At 42.5% G+C, this 25,779-nt stretch overlaps 1 protein-coding gene across 3 annotated transcripts in view; it reads left to right on the top strand.

The window, feature by feature from the left end:
• Nucleotides 1-21,021, top strand: part of g2e3 (G2/M-phase specific E3 ubiquitin protein ligase) — an 85,600-nt gene extending 64,579 nt beyond the window's left edge. For 2 of the 3 annotated variants that reach the window (XM_029687776.2, XM_029687775.2), the window contains 12 exons: nt 98-199; nt 723-847; nt 1,106-1,274; nt 1,535-1,641; nt 1,822-1,938; nt 4,444-4,568; nt 4,719-4,830; nt 5,196-5,497; nt 6,535-6,716; nt 7,652-7,824; nt 19,274-19,485; nt 19,668-21,021. In XM_029687776.2, the coding sequence (XP_029543636.1) occupies nt 98-199; nt 723-847; nt 1,106-1,274; nt 1,535-1,641; nt 1,822-1,938; nt 4,444-4,568; nt 4,719-4,830; nt 5,196-5,497; nt 6,535-6,716; nt 7,652-7,824; nt 19,274-19,485; nt 19,668-19,915 (1,974 nt within the window). In that variant the 3' untranslated portion in view covers nt 19,916-21,021. The remainder of the gene's footprint in view (nt 1-97; nt 200-722; nt 848-1,105; nt 1,275-1,534; nt 1,642-1,821; nt 1,939-4,443; nt 4,569-4,718; nt 4,831-5,195; nt 5,498-6,534; nt 6,717-7,651; nt 7,825-19,273; nt 19,486-19,667) is intronic. The other variant, XM_029687777.2, reaches the window with a different exon arrangement.
• The last annotated feature ends 4,758 nt before the right edge of the window (nt 21,022-25,779 follow it).

Here is a 25,779-nt window from a genome sequence, read left to right as displayed (position 1 = left end):
CAGTAGCAATCTATTTGTTTTATTATTCAGTTGTTTACTAAAGGAAGCTTAAATGTACAGAATGTTTTCGGTGTCTGATGTTTTCAAAATATTCCAGCTGATGTCAAGTGGAGTGTATCAGCGTGGCGAGGAAAACGAAGGCATCTATGGCTTCTTGGTGGATGATATTAAACAGGAAGTCAGCAGATCCTACAGACTAGTAAGTCAGTGTGTTCATTCATGTTGAGTGAGTATTTATATAGCCGACTTTACTGTTTCTTTATAGGCTAGGTACCATTCACCCTCTTCAGCTGAGCGGGCACTTTGACGCTTGCTGCCATAGAGATACGGTACAAAACACACACAAACATGTGTTCTATTTAAATCTGTGCTTGCCATGGCCCGCATGGTCTCCGAGCTGTTTCAGTAGAATAGAGTTTTACAGAGTGGCTCAGGAGCTTGATCACTCACCGAGCAGAACAGCTGCTCACCCCTGCTGAGAGACCACTGAAAGTAGTGAAGTCTGTACAAGTTGTTTAGTATGGTGTACGTTTGTATCAGGGTTAGCCTAATCCTAAAGTGTTTGTCCACTCCAAGCCCAAGTAGCATTTTTATCACGAGAAACGGTCTGTACATATTTTTGATTTAGCCTTCATTAGTTTCTGGTTGCTTGGATTCTTGTTCAAAAACGTTATTGTGTCGTCAATGTACATTTTTGCTTTCTGCGTACCTTGTGTTTTTAGAAGTGTGCCGTCTGCAAGAAGAACGGTGCCTCAGTTGGGTGCTACATCAAAAGCTGCCGGAAAATGGTCCATTTTCCATGTGGCAAACAACACCAATTCATCTTTCAATTCACAGACCCATTTCCGTAAGTGACCATGATTATATTTTACCAGTGTGTTTTGTGTCTAGAGATTCTAAACATAATCCACAGCAGCCATGGCAAACGTAGTAACAAGGGAAGAATTCTGCTCCATTCTTGTTTTTGAGATTAAAAATATATCCTTTATTCAAAAATAATGGTTTAGTCTTATTGGTTTTCATCAGAATGAAATCCGCACTCTTATCTCACAGAAACAGAAACATTATTTAATGCTTTGGTGCACCTCTGCTTGTTGTTCCCCAGCTCCTACTGCAAGGATCACAGTCCCACCCAGTCGCTGCCAGTCTCATCCTGTGTCAGTGAGCCCCTGTCTTGCTCAGTGTGTCTGGATCCCATAGAGGCCGTTCTCTCCTACTCCGTCCTCAAGTGTCCTGCCTGCCATGGCAGCTGGTTTCACAGAGACTGTGTGCAGGTACTTACATCCAAACTAGCAGTGACCCTCTTGAGTGAATGTGTGAACACATTATTTATAAGCAACTTCATACTATATAGAAGGTGTTGTAACAGGGCTTTACATAGTGTGGCATAACCCTTATTCCAACCTCTATCTAGCCTTACATTGGCATATACGTGGTTTGTGAAGCACCTATACAGAGGGTTTATGAATGCTTCATAAAACTGTTAATTGTGACTGCATGCAGTCTCTTATCTATTTTCTATCTATTCCACCAGAACCAGGCTCACAGTGCTGCCATGTTCTTCTTCAGATGCACTCTGTGCAACAACAAGGACATGTTCCAGCAGGAGATGCTCCGGATGGGAATCCACATACCAGAGAGGTATTAGTCACCTTCTAGAACGTTATTCATCACTGTGCCTTTTCCAGGGTCTATAGAATGTGTGATGTGTTGGGGGGGGGGGGGGGGGTGTTTTAAGCAGAGCAGAAGACTCATTTCTATTGTATTAGTGTTGTGGCATTATGAGTTTTAGCTAAAGTATTCTGTATCTGTGTGCCATAGAGATGCAGCCTGGGAGCTGGAAGAAAATGCCTATGGAGAGTTACTGCAGGTGTACCAACACTGTGATGCCAACAAATGTCTCTCCCACACTGGTCGGACAAACTCTTCACGCACTGGGTAAGCTCTACTGTAGTGTGGGTATGGCTGAAATGGTTGACTGGCAAAAAATGTGTTTATTACACAAATAAATTTGAGACTAATGAATGCGATTCCACGCTTCAAGACTGCTTTGGTCACGTGGACTGGAATATGTTCCGCATTGCTTCCAACAACAACATTGACGAATACGCTGATTCGGTGAGCGAGTTCATTAGAAAGTGCGTTGACGATGTCGTTCCCATAGCAACGATTAAAACATTCCCAAACCACAAACCGTGGATTGATGGCAGCATTCGCGTGAAACTGAAAGCGCGAACCACTGCTTTTAACCAGGGAAAGGTGACCGGAAACATGACCGAATACAAACAGTGTAGCTATTCCCTCCGCAAGGCAATCAAACAAGCTAAGCGTCAGTATAGAGACAAAGTAGAGTCACAATTCAACGGCTCAGACACAAGAGGTATGTGGCAGGGTCTACAGTCAATCACGGATTACAAAAAGAAAACCAGCCCCGTCACGGACCAGGATGTCTTGCTCCCAGGCAGACTAAATAACTTTTTTGCCCGATTTGAGGACAATACAGTGCCACTGACACGACCCGCAACCGAAACCTGTGGACTCTCCTTCACTGCAGCCGACGTGAGTAAAACATTTAAACGTGTTAACCCTCGCAGGGCTGCAGGCCCAGACAGCGTCCCCAGCCGTGTCCTCAGAGCATGCGCAGACCAGCTGGCTGGTGTGTTTACGGACATATTCAATCAATCCTTATCCCAGTTCCCACATGCTTCAAGAGCGCCACCATTTTCCCTGTTCCCAAGCAAGCTAAGGTAACTGAGCTAAACGACTACCACCCCGTAGCACTCACTTCCGTCATCATGAAGTGCTTTGAGAGACTAGTCAAGGACCATATCACCTCCACCCTACCTGACACCCTAGACCCACTCCAATTTGCTTACCGCCCAAATAGGTCCACAGACGATGCAATCTCAACCACACTGCACACTGCCCTAACCCATCTGGACAAGAGGAATACCTATGTGAGAATGCTCTTCATCGACTACAGCTCAGCATTTAACACCATAGTACCCTCCAAACTCATCATCAAGCTCGAGACCCTGGGTCTCGACCCCGCCCTTTGCAACTGGACTTCCTGACGGGCCGCCCCCAGATGGTGAGGGTAGGTAACAACATCTCCACCCCGCTGATCCTCAACACTGGGGCCCCACAAGGGTGCGTTCTGAGCCCTCTCCTGTACTCCCTGTTCACCCACGACTGCGTGGCCATGCACGCCTCCAACTCAATCATCAAGTTTGCGGACGACACTACAGTGGTAGGCTTGATTACCAACAACGACGAGACGGCCTACAGGGAGGAGGTGAGGGCCCTTGGAGTGTGGTGTCAGGAAAATAACCTCACACTCAACGTCAACAAAACAGGAGATGATAGTGGACTTCAGGAAACAGCAGAGGGAGCACCCCCCTAGCCACATCGATGGGACAGTAGTGGAGAGGGTAGTAAGTTTTAAGTTCCTCGGCGTACACATCACGGACAAACTGAATTGGTCCACCCACACAAACAGCGTCGTAAAGAAGGCGCAGCAGCGCCTCTTCAACCTCAGGAGGCTGAAGAAATTCGGCTTGTCACCAAAAGCACTCAGAAACTTCTACAGATGCACAATCGAGAGCATTCCGTTGGGCTGTATCACCGCCTGGTACGGCAACTGCTCCACTCACAACCGTAAGGCTCTCCAGAGGGTAGTGAGGTCAGCACAATGCATCACCGGGGGCAAACTACCTGCCCTCCAGGACACCTACACTACCCGATGTCACAGGAAGGCCATAAAGGACAACAACCACCCGAGCCACTGCCTGTTCACCCCGCTATCATCCAGAAGGCGAGGTCAGTACAGGTGCATCAAAGCAGGGACCGAGAGACTGAAAAACAGCTTCTATCTCAAGGCCATCAGACTGTTAAATAGCCACCACTAACATTGAGTGGCTGCTACCAACACACTGACTCAACTCCAGCCACTTTAATAATGGGAATTGATGGAAATTGATGTAAAATATATCACTAGCCACTTTAAACAATGCTACTTAATATAATGTTTACATACCCTACATTACTCATCTCATATGTATATACTGTACTCTATATAATCTACTGCATCTTTATGTAATACATGTATCACTAGCCACTTTAAACTATGCCACTTTGTTTACATACCCTACATTACTCATCTCATATGTATATACTGTACTCGATACCATCTACTGTATCTTGCCTATGCCGTTCTGTACCATCACTCATTCATATATCTTTATGTACATATTCTTTATCCCTTTACACTTGTAAAAGGTAGTAGTTTTGGAATTGTTAGGTTAGATTACTCGTTGGTTATTACTGCATTGTCGGAACTAGAAGCACAAGCATTTCGCTACACTCGCATTAACATCTGCTAACCATGTGTATGTGACAAGTAAATTTGATTTGATTTGTCTCGTATGTCTTTTTGGTTTTCAGATGGTTTCAAATATTGCGTTGCATGCTCTGTGGCTCAAGAGGTACACACCGGAAGTGTGCTTCCCTCAACGCTTTTGAGACTGACTGGGCTTGTGAGGACTGTGCAGCAGCTGTGGATGCAACAGGTGGTCTATTTGCCGTACTGTATTTGTTTTGGTCTAACTGGACAGTGAAGTTATGACCAGACCAGTTATGATAGGAATGAAGAACTGATTTTTATTATGGTGTGTATGAAGTCTCTACATTTGTTATAATCAGTCTTCTTTCTTGTTTAGCTTCACTACCCAGACACACTGACTCTCCACAGCCCGCTGGGCAGAGAAGAAGCATGTCTTCTAAAAGGAGTCTTATCCTGACCCCTCGCCAATCACCCATAGTCTGTAAAAGGTACTGTACGTTATTGTCTAGCATTGTCTTCAGACAAAAATCCATGGTGCCCTTCGGTCAGGGGCTGGTCTATTGATAGTGCTGTCGGCCCTGGACCACACATTGTCCCTGGAGGCATGGGTTCAAATCCCGACTGCGCCATTTTCCATTCTATGTCCCTCTCTCCATATCTCAATAACTACATATTCACGGTATCTATCAATAGAAACAAAATACGTACAAATAATAATAATTATTATTATTATTGGCGACATAGACCAAGTCCAGATGTTTTCCAGAGCAATTGTTTAGTTTTTCATTACATGCTGTGCTAAGAACACATCAACCATATTGGAGATAAACAGATTGTTATTAATGATGGGTAGGCCATCGTTGTCGGGAAGCTCTGCTAAAGAGATCCTACAGGAGCTTGCCAGTCAGATATCACAGCACCACCCGTCCATGCCAGTGGTGGTGAGTGGGAACAAGGTCCTGGAGGCTGCCATGGAGCTAGTGAAGAGGAGCGACTTCAAGCCGTCCCATGCCCTGGCGGTGAGATTTACAAGCAGCAAGCACATTCCCAGCTCTGGCAACACCCGACACTTCCTCAGCCTCCTGGTGCAGCAGCTGCAAAACACCATCTTTGAAGGTCCCGATGGTGCCAAGAACCTGACTCTCGACGCACAAGGTGGGTCAATAACCCCCCCCCCCCTGTACACAACACGCTCCAGCTCTCTATCATAAACTCACACTACCACCATCCCTTGCTGAGTCTGGTGTCATAAACTCACATTCGTAGTTATGTTTTGGTCGTGCTGAGCGATGAATGCTTTTTGTGTTCGGTTATAAAAAAAATAATCACAGATATTGGTTTCGATTATTGGGATTGATTGCTGTATCAACACAGAATATAACAATTAATAAAAGTCCCATGGTGATAGTGACTGCCCATTACTACACGCCACTTAATGACCATTTATTCACTTTACTTTCATAAATGATTTCAGTTTCATTCCAAGTCATCTTATCTCTATAAAGCTGCCTATGCTGTTTGACAAAATCACTATTTTGTAATTCTTCAAAGTAAATAAAGCATACTTTTATGACTGCTGAATACCAACTATCAATCACTTAGATTTTGTATTTTTAGATGGAGATACCTCTCGAAGCAACAGCTGCTCTCTATATCCCCTCACAATCTATTTCTGTCTGTGTTACTGTAAGAACTGTGCTAGGATCTGTCTGTTACTGTAATATCTGTACTAAGATCTGTCTGTTTCACTGTAATATCGATCGTGCATTTTTCCATCTCTTCTGTAGCAGGCGTAAAAGAAACACAGACCGGACAAGTAGATGCGCAATGGATTATGGTCATTGTTTTTTTAATTACCACGTTTTATGCGCTAAACTATGTAGAATATTGGCCTGTTGGAAACTACAACTCCCTACTACATTGCCCAGTTCAGGCTAGATCTGATTTATCTCTAGAGAAACTGTACCATATGCGCATTGATCAACAGAAATCACCAACAAAAAAAAGAGAAAAAAAAATATTGAACCGACGTTGGTCACTTAGTTGTTTAAAAACAAAAAATTAACTGAAAATGTGGTTAATCTCTCAGCAATACATTTTGGAGTTACATAGTTATCAAACACAGGGGATGTGGTTTCTATAGGTTCTCAGCTTCTATGTATTGTCTCATTTCTATGTCATGTTTTTCCTAGCTCTGAGGGAGGATGTCTACTTTGACGTAGGGTGTCTGCTGTCCCTGAGTCTGATCCACGGGGGACCTCCTCTGGGCTTCTTCTCCAGGGCTCTATACCAGCACTTGTTCAACTTCCCCAGGGATACTCCTCTCACTGTGGAGGACATGGGCAACACTAGATTCACAGACAAAGTCAAGAAGGTACATCTTTTACCATGTCTATTTGTTCTCTTAGATGCTGAATAGATTCTAGATAGATTATTTTTAAATGTGGGGGAGTCGCACTTCTCCCCCCCAAAATAGTTAATTGGATAGGACAGATGGAGGAAAGATAAAGATACCGCTGTTGCAGAATATGACCGCTGGACCACCCTATGGCTACCTATTCATTGCTAAATCATTGCCATTCAAAAAATATGAAACATTTTCAGTGTAAACTTAAACGACTAAAACCAAATATGAAGTATGAAAACATAATTAACCTAATATATTTTTAAATAAGATCATCTTTGAGAACTAATAATTGACAAATTAAAAACTAGACAGTCAGGCAGAATAAAAAATTCCCCAAATATCATGGTTTGACATTGATCTTGTTATAATGTTTGAGTCACTCAGATTGCATAAGAACGCAACATATGCCATAGGCAGGAAACTAGCTTGAAAACCATAGTCTTCTCTCCGCCCTGTAGCAAAATGTGTAGAATTGCAGGAAATTGTCTTTAAAACAGCCACATTTTGTTTTGCGGACGGCCTATAAAATGTTCAGTCGGATACCATGCCATTGGCCACAGCCACTACCACACCCCCATCATGCCCACCACCTAAGCCCCGTTTTGTTCCAGAAAAACCCTGGTGTGACAAGTTACAATGTATATTTGTAGCGTTTGATGCATTGAGTCTTGGGCGTTTTCAATTAGGTAAATGCAGATGGGCAACGCCATGCTTCAGCATATTTATTTAAAGCAGCTATGCTGCATCAGTTGGTTTAGAGGTCATATTATACATTTTTCTTAGAATGTCCTTTAAAAATGTCAACAGAAGTGACCTCACAGTCATTCTCACAGAAAGAAAGAAAGAAATCCCAGGGGAAACACTGAAAGGCTTTAACTCATTTGCCAACTCTTTTTCTTCAGATTCAGGAATCTAGATCTTTGGAGGAATTGAGAGAGGCAATGCAGTCAGCTTCAGAATACCTGGAAGTGGCTGGGTGCATGAGACCAGTTGACAGCCTTTCTGACAAAGACACACTTGTTGAAGATATTGTGAGCTTCCACCTAATCACAAGACTGCAGTTACCCTGCCAAAGGTTCGTAATGTCAATGTTTTTACGAGTACCTTTTTGACCGTTTCACCTAGTGATGCACCGATATAACATTTCTGGCTGATACCGATATCCAATATTTTCCTTGGCAAAAAAACGATACCGATATATAAAAAGGAATTGCGGCCTTTTAATCATTATAGTACAGTTAAATAGTTAACACACACACATGGACGCAGCGGTCTAAGGCACTGCATCTCAGGGCAAGAGGCGTCACTACAGTCCCTGGTTTGAATCCAGGCTGTATCACATCCGACCATAATTGGGAGTCCCATAGGGCGTCGCACAATTGGCCCAGCATCGTCCGGGGTAGGCCGTCATTGTAAATAAGAATTTGTTCTTAACTGACTTGCCTAGTTAAATAAAGGTTACACACACACACCACACTGACCAAAAAGATATTTTGTTGGCATTTACGTACACTACCATTCAAAAGTTTGGGGTCACTTTTGAAAGAAAAGCAAATTTTTTATCTATTAAACTAACATCAAATTGATCAGAAATACAGTGTAGACATTGTTAATGTTGTAAATGACTATTGTTGCTCGAAACAGCTGATTTTTTACATCTACATAGGCATACAGAGGCCCATTATCAGCAACCATCACTCCTGTGTTCCAATGGCATGTTGTGTTAGCTAATCCAAGTTTATCATTTTAAAAGGCTAATTGATCATTAGAAACCACTTTTGCAATTATGTTAGCACAGCTGAAAACTGTTTTGATTAAAGAAACAATAAAACTGGTCTTCTTTAGACTAGTTGAGTATCTGGCGCATCAGCATTTGTGGGTTCGATTACAGGGTCAAAATCGCTAGAAACAAAGAACTTTCTTCTGAAACTCATCAGTCTATACTTGTTCTGATAAATGAAGGCTATTCCATGTGAGAAATTGTCAAGAAACTGAAGATCTCGTACACAGCGTACAACTACTCCCTTCACAGAACAGCGCAAACTGGCTAACCAGAATAGAAAGAGGAGTGGGAGGCCCCGGTGCACAACTGAGCAAGTGATGACCTTCTAGGCAGAGTTGCAAAGAAAAGCCATATCTCAGACTAGCCAATTTGAAAAAAAATAAGATGGGCAAAAGAACACAGACACTGGACAGAGGAACCCGGAGTCGCCTCTTCACTGTTGACGTTGAGACTGGTGTTTTGAGGGTACTATTTAATGAATCTGCCAGTTGAGGGCAGTGAGGCATCTGTTTCTCAAACTCGACACTCTAATGTACTTGTCCTCTTGCTCAGTTGTGCACCGGGGCCTCCCACTCTTTCTATTCTAGTTAAAGCCAGTTTGCGCTGTTCTGCGAAGGGACTAGCACACAGCGTTGTACTAGATCTTTGACGTGTGTCTTTTTTGACATGCAAAGAACCAAACAGCGTTCTGTAGTATGTTGTGTGACGCTATTACTGTGTAACTCCGGTAGGGCAATATCTGAAAAATAGAGCACTTGGTAATGTTAGTGTGTACCGGTGCTCGACCAATCGCGAAAGCCAACATCACCCACGACAGAGAACGGTTGATTGTCAAGGGCAATGAATTCCATTATCTTGGCGTTAATGGATTTCAACCTTTGAGTTGTCTCGCGGAAATGTTCTTACTCTTTCAAATGACTGCTAGATCCACACAGCAGACATTGTGGGCGTGTTTAGAAATGCTGTGTTGCAAATGTAGCGCAGAATTGTACTTGCCGTCATTACGTCATGTACCTATGTTATATAGGTATGCACGTCAGCTTTGACATCGGTTTTGCACATCAGCATTGAACTAGACATCGGGCCAATACCGATGTTGGCAATTTTAGCTAATATCAGCTGATTCCGATATGTTCACTGATATTTCATGCATCCCTAGTTTCACCATTTCTCAATTTGTTTTTATTGTTGCTCAAACATACAGTTCCAGTCAAAAGTTTGTACACACCTACTCATTCCAGTTTTTTTTTTTTTTTTTTTTACTATTTTCTATATTGTAGAATAGACGTCAAAACTATGAAATAACAAATATGGAATCAAGTAGTAACCAAAAAAGTATTAAACAAATCAAAATATATTTGAGATTTGAGATTCTTCAAAGTAAAAAATTCTAATCAAAGGGAAGAGAGACTGCAGATTATTTTAAACAACACTTTATTATAAAATTTGCAAAATGGAGAATCAACCATCTTCTTACCATCTTCCCTCTCATTTTATAGAAAGTGCCTCATCTTATCTATATGACAGTTAGCAGATGTGTAGAAAATGGACGGAACATAGTATACAAAAGCTTGTCTGTTAAGATAGCTGACGTTGATAGCATGAGGGCTCACCCTATTCTCTGTACCTTCCTGCCCGTTTCCACACAGATTACTTCCTTCAGATAGTACATCCACGGGATTTGTCACATGCTGGCCAACATCCGGTGAAATTGCAGAGCGCCAAATTCAAAAACAGAAATACTCATAATGAAAATTCATTAAACATACAAGTGTTATACATCGGCTTAAAGATTAACTTCTTGTTAATCCAACCGTTGTCAGATTTCAAAAAGGCTTTACGACAAAAGCATACCATGCGATTATCTGAGGACAGCGCCCAGCACACAAAACATTACATACAGTTACCAGCCAAGTAGATTAGTCACAGAAGTCAGAAATAGCAATAAAATTAATCACATACCTTTGATGATCTTCGTATGGTTGCACTCACAATAAATGTTTGTTTTGTTCGATAAAGTCCCTCTTTATATCCAAAAACCTCTTGTTTTGTTGGCGCGTTTTGTTCAGTAATCCAGTAGCTCAAAGGGATTCACAACAGGCAGACAGAAAATCAAAATACTATCAGTAAAGTTCGTAGAAACATGTCAACCGATGTTTATAATCAATCCTTAGGTTGTTTTTAGTCATAATAATCGATAATATTTCAACCGGACAATAGCTTCGTCAATATAAAAGAAAAACAAGAAAGGCGCGCTCTCGGTTGCGTGCAGCAAACAGCTCTGGACTTCCCACTATCCACTGACTCAGAGTGGTCTTACTCCCTCATTTTTCAGAATACAAGCCTGAAACCATTTCTAAAGACTGTTGACATCTAGTGGAAGCCATAGGAACTGCAATCTAGGTCCTAACCATTGACATACTGTATAGGCAGGCAAGAGAAAAGCACCGATAACAAAAATATCCCACTTGCTGGATGGATTTTACTCAGGTTTTCGCCTGCCATATCAGTTCTGTTATACTCACATATATTATTTTAACAGTTTGGGAAACTTTAGAGTGTGTTTTATCCAAATCTACCAATTATATGCATATCTTAGCTTCTGGGCCTGAGTAACAGGCAGTTTACTTTGGGCACGCTTTTCATCTGGAGGTGAAAATAGTGCCCCCTACCCTAGTGAGGTTAACATGTTTCGCTACAATAGTCAAGTTACCCTCACCCAAGGTTATGAAGGTACAGCAATGGTCAACTATCATTTGGCACCCTCTGCAGGAGATAAATATTTCCCAAATTCCGTATGTAGCCAAACGTAGCTGCTGCTCATTCCATTTTGTCGAAAATTGATAAATGGTATAAAAAAAAGTATGGCCCGCGTCCATGGAGACACATACCAGCTCTACTGGTAGTACTGCTACTACCAGCAGTACTACACCTGCACCTGTCGACGACACAAGTTGTTATGCTTCCACGAGCGCTTCCAATGCTAGCATCAGTAATTCTACATTTGTTGTTATTCTAGCTAGCATGGACACTGACAGATGTGAATCTGATGCAGCCAAAGAGCTACTGCCCCCTTACCCGGGAAAGCACCGAACAACAGACAGGGACGTTGGACCATCGAAGAGGCGCAAATATGATGAGAACTACATTGATTTGGGGTTCACTTATATTGGGAGTAGTGCCTTTCCTCAGCCACAGTGTGTTATATGTGCAAAAGTACTATCTCACAACTTGCGCAGACATTTAGAAACAAAACATGCCAATTTGGAAAATCAGCCACGGGAGTTTTTGAGCGAGAATTAAGATGACTTTCGAGTAGTAAGACATGTATAAAAGCAACAGATACCATTAATAAGAAGGGGCTAGAAGCGTCTTATATGGTGAGCTACCGAGTGGCTAGGACAGGCAAGCCCCATGCTATTGTGGAGGACTTAATTCTTCCTGCTGCTGTGGATATGGCTGGGACAATGCTGGGGGAAAAGGCCAAAAAACTATACAGACAATGTCTTCATCAAACAACACTGTTTCTCAATGCATCAGTGACATGGCGGGAGATGTTTTGAAACAATTACTGCTTTGCATACAAGCCAGTGAATTCTATGTGTTGCAGCTGGATGAGTCAACAGATGTGGCGGGCCTGGCACAGCTCCTGGTATATGTCCGTTATGTTTGTGGGGGTCAATTAAGGAAGACATCCTCTTCTGCAAACCACTGGAAACCAGAACAACAGGAGAGAATATTTTTCAAGTACTAGACAGCTTTGTGACATCAAATGTACTTTGGTGGTCAAGATGTGTTGGTATCTGTACTGATGGCGCAAAAGCCATGACAGGGAGGCATTGTGGAGTGGTAACGCGCGTGCAAGCGGTTGCTCCCCGACACCACTTGGGTACACTGCAGCATCCACCAAGAGGCTCTTGCTGCCAAGGGAATACCTGACAGCTTGAAATACGTTTTGGACGCTACAGTGAAAATGGTTAACTTTGTTCACGCAAGGCCCCTGAATTATTGTGTATTTTCTGCACTATGCAATGATATGAGCAACGACCATGTAACGCTTTTACAACATAAAGAAGTGCGCTGGTTATCAAGGGGCAAAGTATTGACATGTTTTTTTTAAATTGAGAGATGAGCTTAATGTTTTCTTTACTGACTATAATTTTCAGTTGCCTGACAGCTTGTATGATGACGAGTTTCTTACACGACTGGCCTATCTGGGTGATGTTTTGTCTCGCCTGAATGATCTGAATCTAGAATAACAGGGACTCTCTGCAACTATATTCAATGTGCGGGACAAAATTGAGGCTATGCTTTAAGAAGTAGGAGCTCTTCTCTGTCTGCATTAACAAGGACAACACAGGTCTTTCCATCATAGTATGATTTTTTGTATGTAAATGAACTCAAGCTTACGGACAATGTCAAATGTGATATAGCGAAGCACCTGAGTGAGTTGGGTGCGCAATTACGCAGGTACTTTCCCGAAACGGATGACACAAACAACTGGATTCGTTATCCCTTTCATGCCCTGCCTCCAGTCCACTTACCAATATCTGAACAAGACTGCCTCATCGAAATTGCAACAAGCGGTTCTGTAAAAATTTAATTTAATCAGCGCTCAGAGTATCCTGCCTTGGCAAATCGCGCTGTTAAGACATTGATGCCCTTTGCAACCACGTACCTATGTGAGAGTGAATTCTCGGCCCTCACTAGCATGAAAACTAAATACAGCAATAGACTGTGCATGGAAAAAAATGTAAGACTGAGACTCTCCAATACAACCCAACATTGCAGAGTTATGTGCATCCTTTCAAGCACACCCTTCTCATCAATAACCTGTGGTGAGTTCACAATTTCCAATGAACAAATAAGGTTTCATATATAAGATGGTTAAATAAAGAGCAAAATGATTGATTATTATTATTTGTGCCCTTGTCCTATAAGAGCTCTTTGTCACTTCCCACGAGCCGGGTTGTAACAAAAACTCACACTCATTCTTGTTAAATAAATGTATTGTGGAGTTTGTGTGTGGCACGTTTACAATGATGGCAAAAAAAAAAAAAAACATTTGAGAGCGCACTGACCCTGGTGAAAGGGTACACAGCTGGAGGTTGAATGTTTGAAGGGGTAAGGGACTATAAAAAGTTTGGGAACCACTGCCATAAGGTAATGGTAAAATAGACTAGAGAGAGGTGTCCCTCATTCAGGGCAGTGTTCTCTCCCTCCTTCTCGTGTTCCAAATTACACTAATTATAAACTTCGTAATTATGAGTGTTTACAATGCCCATGTACAGTTGAAGTCGGAAGTTTACATCCAACTTAGCCAAATAGATTTCAACTCAGTTTTTCACAATTCCCAACATTTAATCCTATTAAAAATTCCCTGTTTTAGGTCAGTTCACCACTTAATTTGAAGAATGTGAAATGTCATAATAATAATAGTAGAGAGTGATTTATTTCAGCTTTTATTTCTTTCATCACCTTCCCAGTGGATCAGAAGTTTACATGCACTCAATTAGTATTTGGTAGCATTGAGTTTAAAGGTTGGCCTTGCAATACATCCACTGCTACACCTCCAGTTGACTCAAATTATGTCAATTAGCCTATCAGAGGCTTCTAAAGCCATTACATAATTTTCTGGAATTTTCCAAGCTGTTTAAAGGCACTTTCAACTTAGTGTATGTAAACTTCTGACCCACTGGAATTGTGAAATAATCTGTCTGTAAACAATTGTTGGAAAAATGACTTGTGTCATGCACAAAGTAGATGTCCAAACCGACTTGCCAAAACTATAGTTTGTTAACAAGAAATTTGTGGAGTGGTTGAAAAACGAGTTTTAATGACTCCAACCTAAGTGTATGTAAACTTCCGACTTCAACTGTAAATCTCACCCAATGTCTTCAGTGTTTCTAGTGAAGGTGATCGGGCCTCACCAGAAAGTCAGAACAGAGATCATAGGTCAGTCAGCCCTATTAAGTATTTTCTTTCCCTGTTCTTCCAAACCCATTTAAAAGATTTCAAATGTGACCCAACACACCTCCAGGCTATGTAAGGGCTATTTGACCAAGAAGGAGAGTGATGAAGTGCTGCATCAGATGACCTGGCCTCCAATCACCTGACCTCAACCCAATTCGGATTGTTTGGGATGAGTTGGACCGCAGAGTGAAGGAAAAGCAGCCAACAAATGCTCAGCATATGTGGGAAATCATTCAAGACTGTAGGAAAAGCATTCCATGTGAAGCTGGTTGAAAGAATGCCAAGAGTGTGCAGAGCTGTCATCAAGGCAAAGGGTGGCTACTTTGAAGACTCTAAAATATAAACTATATTTAGATTTGTTTAATATTTTTTTGGTTACTACATGTGTAATTTCATAGTTTTGATGTGTTCGTTATTATTCTACAATGTAGAAAATAGTAAAAAATAAAGAAAAAAACCTTGAATGAGTAGGTGTGTAAAATTGACTGGTACAGTATATTCAGTACGTACACGTGACTATTTTAAACAGTTAGAATTCTACTATACAGCAGCATACCACCCTGCATACCACTGCTGGCTTGCTTCTGAAGCTAAGCAGGGTTGGTCCTGGTCAGTCCCTGGATGGGAGACCAGATGCTGCTGGAAGTGGTGTTGGAGGGCCAGTAGGAGGCACTCTTTCCTCTGGTCGAAAAAAAATATCCCAATGCCCCAGGGCAGTGATTGGGGACATTGCCCTGTGTAGGGTGCCGTCTTTCGGATGGGACGTTAAACGGGTGTCCTGACTCTCTGAGGTCATTAAAGATCCCATGGCACTTATCGTAAGAGTAGGGGTGTTAACCCCAGTGTCCTGGCTAAATTCCCAATTTGACCCTCAAACCATCACGGTCACCTAATAATCCCCAGTTTACAATTGGCTCATTCATCCCCCTCTCCCCTGTAACTATTCCCCAGGTCGTTGCTGCAAATGAGAATGTGTTCTCAGTCAACTTACCTGGTAAAATAACAGATAAATAAACATTCGGAAAGTATTCAGACCTTTTGACGTTTTCCATATTTTGTTACGTTACAGCCTTATTCTAAAATGGATTTAAAACATAATAATTCCCTCATCAATCTACACACAATATAAAAGCAAAAAACAGGTTTTGAATAAATTAACTTTTACATTAGTATTCAGACCCTTTACTCAGTACTTTGTTGAAGGACCTTTGGCAGTGATTACAGCCTCGAGTCGTCTTGGGTATGACGCTGCATGCTTGGCACACCTGTATTTGGGGAGTTTCTCCCATTCTCTGCATATCTTCTCAAGCTCTGTCAGATCGGATGGGGAGTGTTGCTGCACAGCTGTTTTCAGGTCTCTCCAGAGTAGAGGTCGACCGATTATGATTTTTCAATGCCGATACCGATTATTGGAGGGCCCCAAAAAAAAGCCAATACCGATTTAAATCGGCCAATTTTTTTATTTGTAATAATGACAATTACAACAATACTGAATGAACACTTATATTAACCTAATATAATACATAAATAAAATCAATTTAGCCTCAAGTAAATAATGAAACATGTTCAATTTGGTTTAAATAATGCAAAAACAAAGTGTTGGAGAAGAAAGTAAAAGTGAAATATGTGCTATGTAAGAAAGCTGACGTTTCAGTTCCTTGCTCAGAACAAGAGAACATATGAAAGCTGGTGGTTCCTTTTAACATGAGTCTTCAATATTCCCAGGTAAGAAGTTTTAGGTTGTAGTTATTATAGGAATTATAGGACTATTTCCCTCTATACCATTTGTATTTCATTAACCTTTGACTATTGGATGTTCTTATAGGCACTTCAGTACTGCCAGTTTAACAGTATAGCTTCTGTCCCTCTCCTCGCTCCTCCCTGGGCTCGAACCAGCAACACAACGACAACAGCCACCATCGAAGCAGCGTTACCCATGCATAGCACGGCGAACAACTACTAGAAGGCTCAGAGCGAGTGACGTTTGAAACGCTATTAGCGGCGCTAACTAGCTAGCCATTTCACTTCGGTTACACCAGCCTCATCTCGGGAGTTGGCTTGAAGTCATAGGCTTGAAGTCATAAACAGCGCAATGCTTGACGCACAACGAAGACCTGCTGGCAAAACGCACAAAAGTGCTGTTTGAATGAATGTTTACGCGCCTGCTTCTGCCTACTTGTATGCTCAGTCAGATTATATGCAACGCAGGACACGCTAGATAATATCTAGTAATATCATCAACCATGTGTAGTTAACTAGTGATTATGAGTTTTTTATGAGATAAGTTTAATGCTAGCTAGCAACTTACCTTGGCTTACTGCATTCGCGTAACAGGCAGTCTCCTTGTGGAGTGCAACGAGAGAGAGGCAGGTCGTTATTGCGTTGGACTAGTTAACTGTAGGGTTGCAAGATTGGATCCCCCGAGCAGACAAGGTGAAAATCTGTCGTTCTGCCCCTGAACGAGGCAGTTAACCCACCGTTCCTAGGCCGTCATTGAAAATAAGAAAGTGTTCTTAACTTAACCTCTACTCCAGAGATGTTCGACTTGTCCCGAAGCCACTCCTGCGTTGTCTTGGCTGTGTGATTAGGATCATTGTCCTGTTGGAAGGTGAATCCTTCGCCCCAGTCAGGTCTCTCCAGAGATGTTCGATTGGTTCGAGTCGGCTCTGGCTGGGCCACTCAAGGATATTCAGAGACTTGTCTCGAAGCCACTTCTGCTTTTTCTTAGCTTTGTGCTTAGTTGTTGTTCTGTTGGAAGGGGAACTTTCGCCCCAGTCTGAGGTCCTGAGCGCTCTGGAGCAGGTTTTCATTAAGGACCTCTCTGTACTTTGCTCCGTTCATCTTTGCCTTGATCCTGACTAGACTCACAGTCCCTGCCTCTGAAAAACATCCCCACAGTATGATGCTGCCACCACCATGGTTCACCGTAGGTATGGTGCCAGGTTTCCTCCAGACTTGACGCTTGGCATTCAGGCCAAAGAGTTTGATCTTGGTTTAATCAGACCAGAGAATCTTGTTTCTCATGGTCTGAGAGTCCTTTGGGTGCCTTTTGGCCAACTCCAAGCTGGCTGTCATGTGGATTCTGTCTGGCCACTCTACCATAAAGGTCTGATTGATGGAGTGCTGCAGAGATGGTTGTCCTTCTGGAAGGTTCTCCTATCTCCACAGAGGAACTTTGGAACGCAGTCAGAGTGACCATCGGATTCTTGGTCACCTCCCTGACCAAGGCCTTTCTCCCCTGATTGCTCAGTTTGGCCGGGCGGTCAGCTCTAGGAAGAGTCTTGGTGGTTCCAAACTTCTTCCATTTTAAGAGTGATGGTGGCCACTGTGTTCTTGGGAATCTTCAATGCGGCAGACATTTGTTGGTAGCCTTCCCCAGATCTGTGCCTCGACACAATCCTGTCTCAGAGTTCTACAGACTATTCCTTCGACCTCGTGGCTTGGTTTTTTCTCTGACGTGCACTGTCAACTGTGGGACCTTATATAGACAGGTGTGTGCCTTTCCAAATCATGTCCAATCAATTGAATTTACCACAGGTGGACTCCAAGTTGTAGAGACACCTCAAGGATGATCAATGGAAGCAGGATGCACCTGAGCTCAGTTTCGAGTCTCATAGCTTAGGGTCTGAATACTTTTGTAAATAAGGTATTTCTGTTTTTCATTTTAAATACATTGGCTAACATTTCTGAACCTGTTTTCGCTTTGTCATTATGGGGTATTGTGTGTAGATTGAGGAAAAAGTCACAGGGTCCGAATGCACTTTAACTATGTTTAAGACATTGTGAGCCTGGTTTTTGTTAGCTGTATGTCAAATCTCCGATGCCAAGGGCTAAAATTGAACTCCTTTCTATTTGTGACGCAAATCTCGCTGCAAGTCCTGCCTCTCCCATCTCCTCATTGGTTATACCCACGTGGGTGATTGAAAGACGAAATGTTTTGCCGGTTGTCGTGGTAAAAGTGTAGATGCCAATCACCCTATAAGTTCAAAGATGAAAAAGCCTGGAAGGAGGAAAGATGACTAGAAACGATTTGGTTGGCTGTTTTAAGTGTGGATTAATTGTCGGAGTAGAGGACCTTGTGCATTTCAGGTAAAATAACAACTCAATGTTTATATCCCAGGACAAATTAGCTAACAACAGCAAACTAGCTAAATATGACAAATTAGCTAGCAAGTGCAAGCTAACTAGCTAAATTACCATACATGTTTAATGCTTTTCGACCTGTCCCCAAATGAATGTCATTGGTTCAGAGTTTGTTTTGATATTTTAACCTGCGTGTCGTGATTGTGCTTGGTGTAGGGGGACAAAATACATTTATGCACGATGCCGCACGCTCGCAGCCGGTTTGGGTTCAGTGTTACTTGTTTTCAATTAAAATGGTAAAAAAATAAACCAAAATAGCTTCTTAGCAAAGAGCAATTTCTCAAGCAAGAGTTTTGCTAGAACTGTCTGGTACTGGTCTTGTGGGGAGTGGAAAACGTAAAACTAGCTGTTATTGGCAGAGAGGTTTGAAACTCTTTCTTATTGGTTGATTAACTAATTTACTGCTTGGTGATGTCACCAGGCAGGCCAAAACTGGCTGAGATTTCAGGCGGTCTTTTCAAACAGCTCTTACACTAAAAGGGCATTATCATAATTTTCACCGTTTTATTCCAACCTCATAGTGTGGATATATATATATATATATATATATTTAACTCAGGAAGATCACAATTTGGATTTTACTGGGCCTTTAACTATATTTTGTTGAACCTTTTTGTGTTTTTAGGTTCTGTGAAGGTTTGAAAACCCTTGGTGTGTTTGACCAGGTCCAGATGTTTCCGGGGGCCTTTGTTAGTCTGTTCTGTTCCTCTCCTGACAAGCTGACTGCTGAGACCATGTCTGCCCTATTCACTGTTAAGTTTTCAGAACAGGAAGAGACCACAGGGAAGGAGAGTGCTGTGGTCACCTTCTGGAGACACTACCTAGTGGAGTGTGAAGGTACTTTGACCTCCAATGACTGATTGATTTATGTGATGATTAAAAATACACACTCAAAGGCCATTCAGACAGTGTACACTACTATTACAAGTCCATTCAGTAAAACTAACACAAGCACATGAATGTCCCTGTCTGTCTCCATATATTACCCATCCTCACCAGTCTCTGTTCACTGGTTTCAGTTGGCAGATGTGCAACATCGCTAGAGGACGTGCTCATCTATGCCACATCCGCTGATGTGGTGCCAGCCATAGGGTTCAGCCCCAACCCCACCTTATCCTTCCTCAACCCCCTGGACCCTGCCGGGGCCTTTCCCAAGAGCCAACCCAGCTCTAACCACCTGGTGCTGCCTGTGGTGCCATCCTACCAAGTCTTTAAGAAGAATATGGAGTATGCAGTGTGCCAGCTCACAGTGATGCAGGCCATTTGATCACAGACCGTCTTGTTCTATATGAACACAGCTTTAACAGACTATTACTGAACTTGAGGGACTTGTTTCATTCGGATTTTGGACTTCAATTTAAAAGGGCTCAAACTCATAGACTTTTATAGAAGATTTGGGTAGGGTATTTCCATCATGACAGATATGCATTTTCTATTATAGGCTTCAGCTGTTGAATTTCAGGAACAATTTTACACTACTTTAATAATTCAGACGGATCACGGTAGGTGCTACATTTGTTTGAATGGTAATGTTTGTTGCTTCATTTGGGATTCTTAGATTTATTTTATGTTGTACATACTGAAGTGTGTATCAATGTTTTCTGTAAAGTTAATTATGCTACTGTTGATGTTTTTGTGATTGTTTTAGCTTCTTGTGTTGGCTTTGTATTTTATATTTTTAGTAACTTTACTCATGCCAAATAAAATGTTTGCATGTTATATACTTAGGGGAAAAATCTCAACCATCACAGCAGTATTCAGAATGTATTAGGGCATGCTGAATCTACTGATATGCACTTATCATTTTGCAGTCATCTATCCTAGTGAGGGTTTTGGAAACCTATTTGAATCAAGCAGACCAGTGATGTGATATATATATACACACACACAAAGAATCCAAGAGTAAAGTGGGGCTACTCGTCATCGAAAGTTGTGGTAGCAACACCCACAGGTTCAGTAGATGGGGATATTTAGGAGACTTTAAAAAAAGTGGTATCCAATTGGTAGTTACAGTCTTGTCTTATCGCATACGGACTCAGAATAGGCAAAGGTCGAGAGCCGTGCGTCCTCCAAAACGCACCCGACTGCAGTGTGCAATTCAGGGCCAGGCTCAATGTGGGCAGTCAAATGTTTGACCCCACCCATTTTTTTCTTTTTTTCTGAGGTTTGACAGTCACACACGTTGAATACAAACGTATGTCATTTTTGAAGATTGTAAGAAATATTAAAGTGGTACCAGCAGATGTGTTAACACTTTGTTTCATGCTATATTTGATATAATCTACTGATAGGGTTGCTGTGAAAAGACTTGTCATGTACTGTTAAAATTGTGTTGATAAATGTTATAAATGTAATTATATTTCATTGAGCATATATACAGTTACTACCTATCCTGATTAATGCCATGTACTTTCCAAATGAGAATGGAGACAGACTACTGCTTGTTCTGTACGTGATTTCCTGTAAGACAGGAATATACTGACAAGCTGAATGTGCTTTGTACATTAAGTTATACCAGCTCCAGTAAAGAGATCGGTGACTTCTACATCTTTACTGAACAACATGAAACAATTAACACCACAGACAAAAACAAGGTTTGACCACACCTCAAAAATGGCTTCAATCCTGCTCCTCAAAAGAGAGGCAAAGACACTAATTCTTGTCAACTGCCTCCACATAGAACATCTCAAATTCTCTCTGTAACATGAATGGTTCCTTGAGGAGAGTGTTTTCCTCTTCATACAAGCGTAGTTCTTTAAGGGTTGTAATGCGGTCTTCCCCGTCCATCCCCATTACACTAGGGAGGGAAAACAGTGCCTTTAAAACTGAGTTCGCACCACTTGATGCCTCTAGTGTGTCCCTGAAAAGAACATCTGCTTCCTTGAAGAATAAATATTAAGAGTAGTACCTCATTGGGTGATCAAGTCAAACTACACCCCACTTTCACAATGCCACTATTACTAATTGGGTTTTCAGTGATATGTAGAACTACTCAACAAGTCATCACAACTATTATATCTTGCCATGCATCAAGCCTTCAGCATTATACACAGTAGACTATATACCCAGTTCACCATGCATTTTGTTTTCAGTATCGTCTAGAAAGAAAACAGATTGTGGTCATTACGTAATGTAAGAGAACCTCTAAGGATGTGTGTACAAGAATGCACCTTACTTTAGCTAATATCCTATAACGTACCTGATCCTGCAGAGCTGGATGCTGATGTGACATGCAGAGTTTTCTTGGGGGGGAGGGGGACAACTTCTACATATTCCTGAAATATATTGGAGGGGTTAAGTCTTTAAACATTGGTTTATGACTACCACTCATCCTATGACACCTACCTGTAGTGCGTTTTGTTTTCGCCGCCTTTTTCAATCTTTCAACCTCTTCTTCAGACCTTAGTGACATCCACTCAATATGAACATATATTCAAAGCAAGTCTGGCTACAGTGAAACAAGTGATTTTAAGGATGCAAATGATGTATATATTTTTTTAAATAATGTTCAAGACTTACTGCATGGGAAAGTTCTGCAGGAGAACGAGGCACCACCGTCACCTAATTTTCTGCATGTTTCCTTTGAAAAAGAAAATCACAATCAGATGAGTATCCCAAAAAAACATCCACTAGTGATGAGAATCTCATAATTTATACATACCTGTGCTTCCATTGCAATGTACTGCATTACTGTAAGTTAATAAGGAGCAGGTTAAGTTTGATAGCTATGATAACAATAATAGTAAATCATAATACCAGCCCCCCCCCTTCCAGGAATATATTTCAGAATGTAGATGACACATCAGCATCAAGCTCTGCAGGAGTTTGAGGTATGAATTGTTTTATGTAGTGTAAAAACTGTAGGAAATAGGTCCCAAAAATAATAAACAAGAAAAAGTATGAGCAATAACAATAATGTGCTTTGCAGGCTGCAAGCACAGAAATAATAACTTTTCATGTGTTATAACAGAAAATATGACTTATATAATATACTGAATAGCCAGCATCTTACCATCAAAACAAACACCCCACAGTTGTTTGAGAAACCTTGCTTTGGTAGGCCCTGTGGTGTGAACAAGGTACAAATTTCAATAAAGAAATTACAATCAAATGGTACACTGCAGTGGAATAATTTAAAGGAATATCTAACCTGAACATCATCCACACCAAAAGTCCAAGGTCCAGGGGACAAGATCCGAGCAATGTTTCTGTGAAAGTAAAGAAAAAGTACAATTCAACAGCTTTTAATACTCCAGCATGCATAACAGTTTGAAAACAGTTGGAACTGAATTAGCCCAAGTATTTTTCACAAAATATATGGGTGTTTCTGGACCAGAAAATGTATTTGACTTCAAACACACCATGTCTCACATCAATGCACTCACATGCCAAAAACCTTTCCTTGGACACCATTTCAAAGCAATGTGTATGCTTTCTTCATAAATGTGTTTTGAGGTTTTTCTTATTTAACTTCAGTTTGCAGTGTCTTTCAAAGAATTCATAAAAATCCAAATAACTTCACAGATCTTCATTGTAAAGGGTTTATACACTGTTTCCCATGCTTTTTCAATGAACCATAAACAATTCATGAACATGCACCTGTGGAACGGTCATTAAGACACTAACAGCTTACAGACAGTAGGCAATTAAGGTCACAGTTATGAAAACTTAGGACACTAAAGAGGCCTTTCTACTGACTCACCAAAAGAAAACACCAAAAGAAAGATGCCCAGGGTCCCTGCGTGAACGTGCCTTAGGAATGCTGCAAGGAGGCATGAGGCCAGCAGATGTGGCCAGGGCAATAATTGCAACGTCTGTACTGTGAGACGCATAAGGCAGAGCTACAGGGAGACAGGACGGACAGCTGATCGTCCTCACAGTGGTAGACCACGTGTAACACCTGCACAGGATCGGTACATCCGAACATCGCACCTGCGGGACAGGTACAGGATGGCAACAACAACTGCCTGAGTTACACCAGGAACGCACAATCGCTCAATCAGTGCTCAGACTGTCCGCAATAGGCTGAGAGAGGCTGGACTGAGGGCTTGTAGGCCTGTTGTAAGGCAGGTCTTCAACAGACATCACCGACAACAACGTCGCCTTTGGGCACAAACCCAATGTCGCTGGACCAGACAGGACTGGCAAAAAGTGCTCTTCATTGACGAGTCACAGTTTTGTCTCACCAGGGGTGATGGTCGGATTTGCATTTATTGCCGAAGGAATGAGCGTTAAACTTAGGCCTGTACTCTGGAGCGGGATCGATTTGGAGGTGGAGGGTCCGTCATGGTCTGGGGCGGTGTGTCACAGCATCATCGGACAGAGCTTGTCATCATTGCAGTAAATCTCAACGATGTACGTTACAGGGAAGACATCCTCCTCGCTCATGTGGTATCCTTCCTGCAGGCTCATCCTGACATGACCCTCCAGCATGACAATGCCACTAGCCATACTGCTCGTTATGTGTGTGATTTCCTGCAAGACAGGAATGTCAGTGTTCTGCCATGGCCAGTGAAGAGCCCGAATCTCAATCCCATTGAGCATGTCTGGGACCTGTTGGATCGGAGGGTGAGGGTTAGGGCCATTCCCCCCATAAATGTCCGGAACTTGCAGGTGCCTTGGTGGAAGAGTGGGGTAACATCTCACAGCAAGAACTGGCAAATCTGGTTGTCCATGAGGAGGAGAGGCACTGCAGTACTTAATGCAGCTGGTGGCCACACCAGATACTAACAGTTACTTTTAACCCCCTCCCTTTGTTCAGGGACACATTATTCCATTTCTGTTTGTCACATGTCTGTGGAACTTGTTCAGTTTGTGTCAATTGTTGAATTGTGTTACGTTCCTACAAATATTTGCACGTTAAGTTTGCTGAAAATAAACGCAGTTGACAGTGAGAGGACATTTATTTTTTTGCTGAGTTTGTATACTATGTGTAGACTCCCTGTGTGTAACTAAGGGAATGGCATCAACGATACACATTTAGAGCCAGCCAAACACAACAAGGCATACATTGAACACAGAAAAAACAACGACCAAATCGATTACATAACTGTACCATCGTTCGTATGTGTTTTCCTTGTTTTAGTGTTGGTCAGGACGTGAGCTGGGTGGGCATTCTATGTTGTGTGTCTGGTTTGTCTATTTCTATGTTTGGCCTGATATGGTTCTCAATCAGAGGCAGGTGTTAGTCATTGTCTCTGATTGGGAACCATATTTAGGTAGCCTGTTTTGGGTTGTCCTTAGTGTCCTTGTTCCTGTCTATGTGTTAGTGTACACAAGTATAGGCTGTTTCGGTTTTCGGTACGTTTATTGTTTTTTGTAGTGTTGGTATTTAGATTCGTGTTACGTTTGTTTATTAAAACATGGATCACAATCTACACGCTGCATTTTGGTCCGACTCTCCTTCACACCAAGAGAACCGTTACAGAATCACCCACCACAAACGGACCAAGCAGCGTGTCAACAGGCAGGAGCCACAGGAGAAGCAACAAAGGCAGCAACAGCAGCGCAATGAGGATTGGACATGGGACGATATATTGGATGGCAAGGGTTGCTACACATGGGAGGAGATCCTGGCGGGAAGGGATCGCCTTCCATGGGAACAGGTGGAGGCAGCGAGGAGAGCAGAGTCAGCCGGAGAGAGGAGCCGGCGATATGAGGGAACACGGTTGGCAAAGAAGCCCGAGAGTCAGCCCCAAAAATGTCTTGGTGGGGGGCTCACAGGGAGTAGGGCTACGCCAGGTAGGAGACCTGTGCAAACTCCCTGTGCTTACCGGGGGGCTAGAGAGACCGGGCAGGCACCGTGTTATGCAGTGGTGCGCACAGTGTCCCCAGTGCAGGTGCATAGCCCAGTGCGGTATATTCCAGCTCCTCGTATCGGCCGGGCTAGAGTGGGCATCGAGCCAGGTAAGGTTGGGCAGGCTCGGTGCTCAAGAGCTCCAGTGCGCCTGCACGGTCCGGTCTATCCAGTACCACCTCCACACCCCAGCCCTCCGGTAGCAGCTCCCCACACCAGGCTTCCTGTGCGTGTCCTCGGTCTAGTACCACCAGTACCAGCACCACGCATCAGGCCTATAGTGCGCCTCGCTTCTCCAGCGCTGTCGGAGCCTTTCTCCTCTCCTGCGCTGCTGG

This window comes from Oncorhynchus nerka, linkage group LG18 (assembly GCF_034236695.1).
Source record: "Oncorhynchus nerka isolate Pitt River linkage group LG18, Oner_Uvic_2.0, whole genome shotgun sequence".
Lineage (NCBI taxonomy): Eukaryota > Metazoa > Chordata > Actinopteri > Salmoniformes > Salmonidae > Oncorhynchus > Oncorhynchus nerka.
Note: the sequence above shows the minus strand (reverse complement) of the source record. Positions and strands in the feature narration are given on the sequence as shown.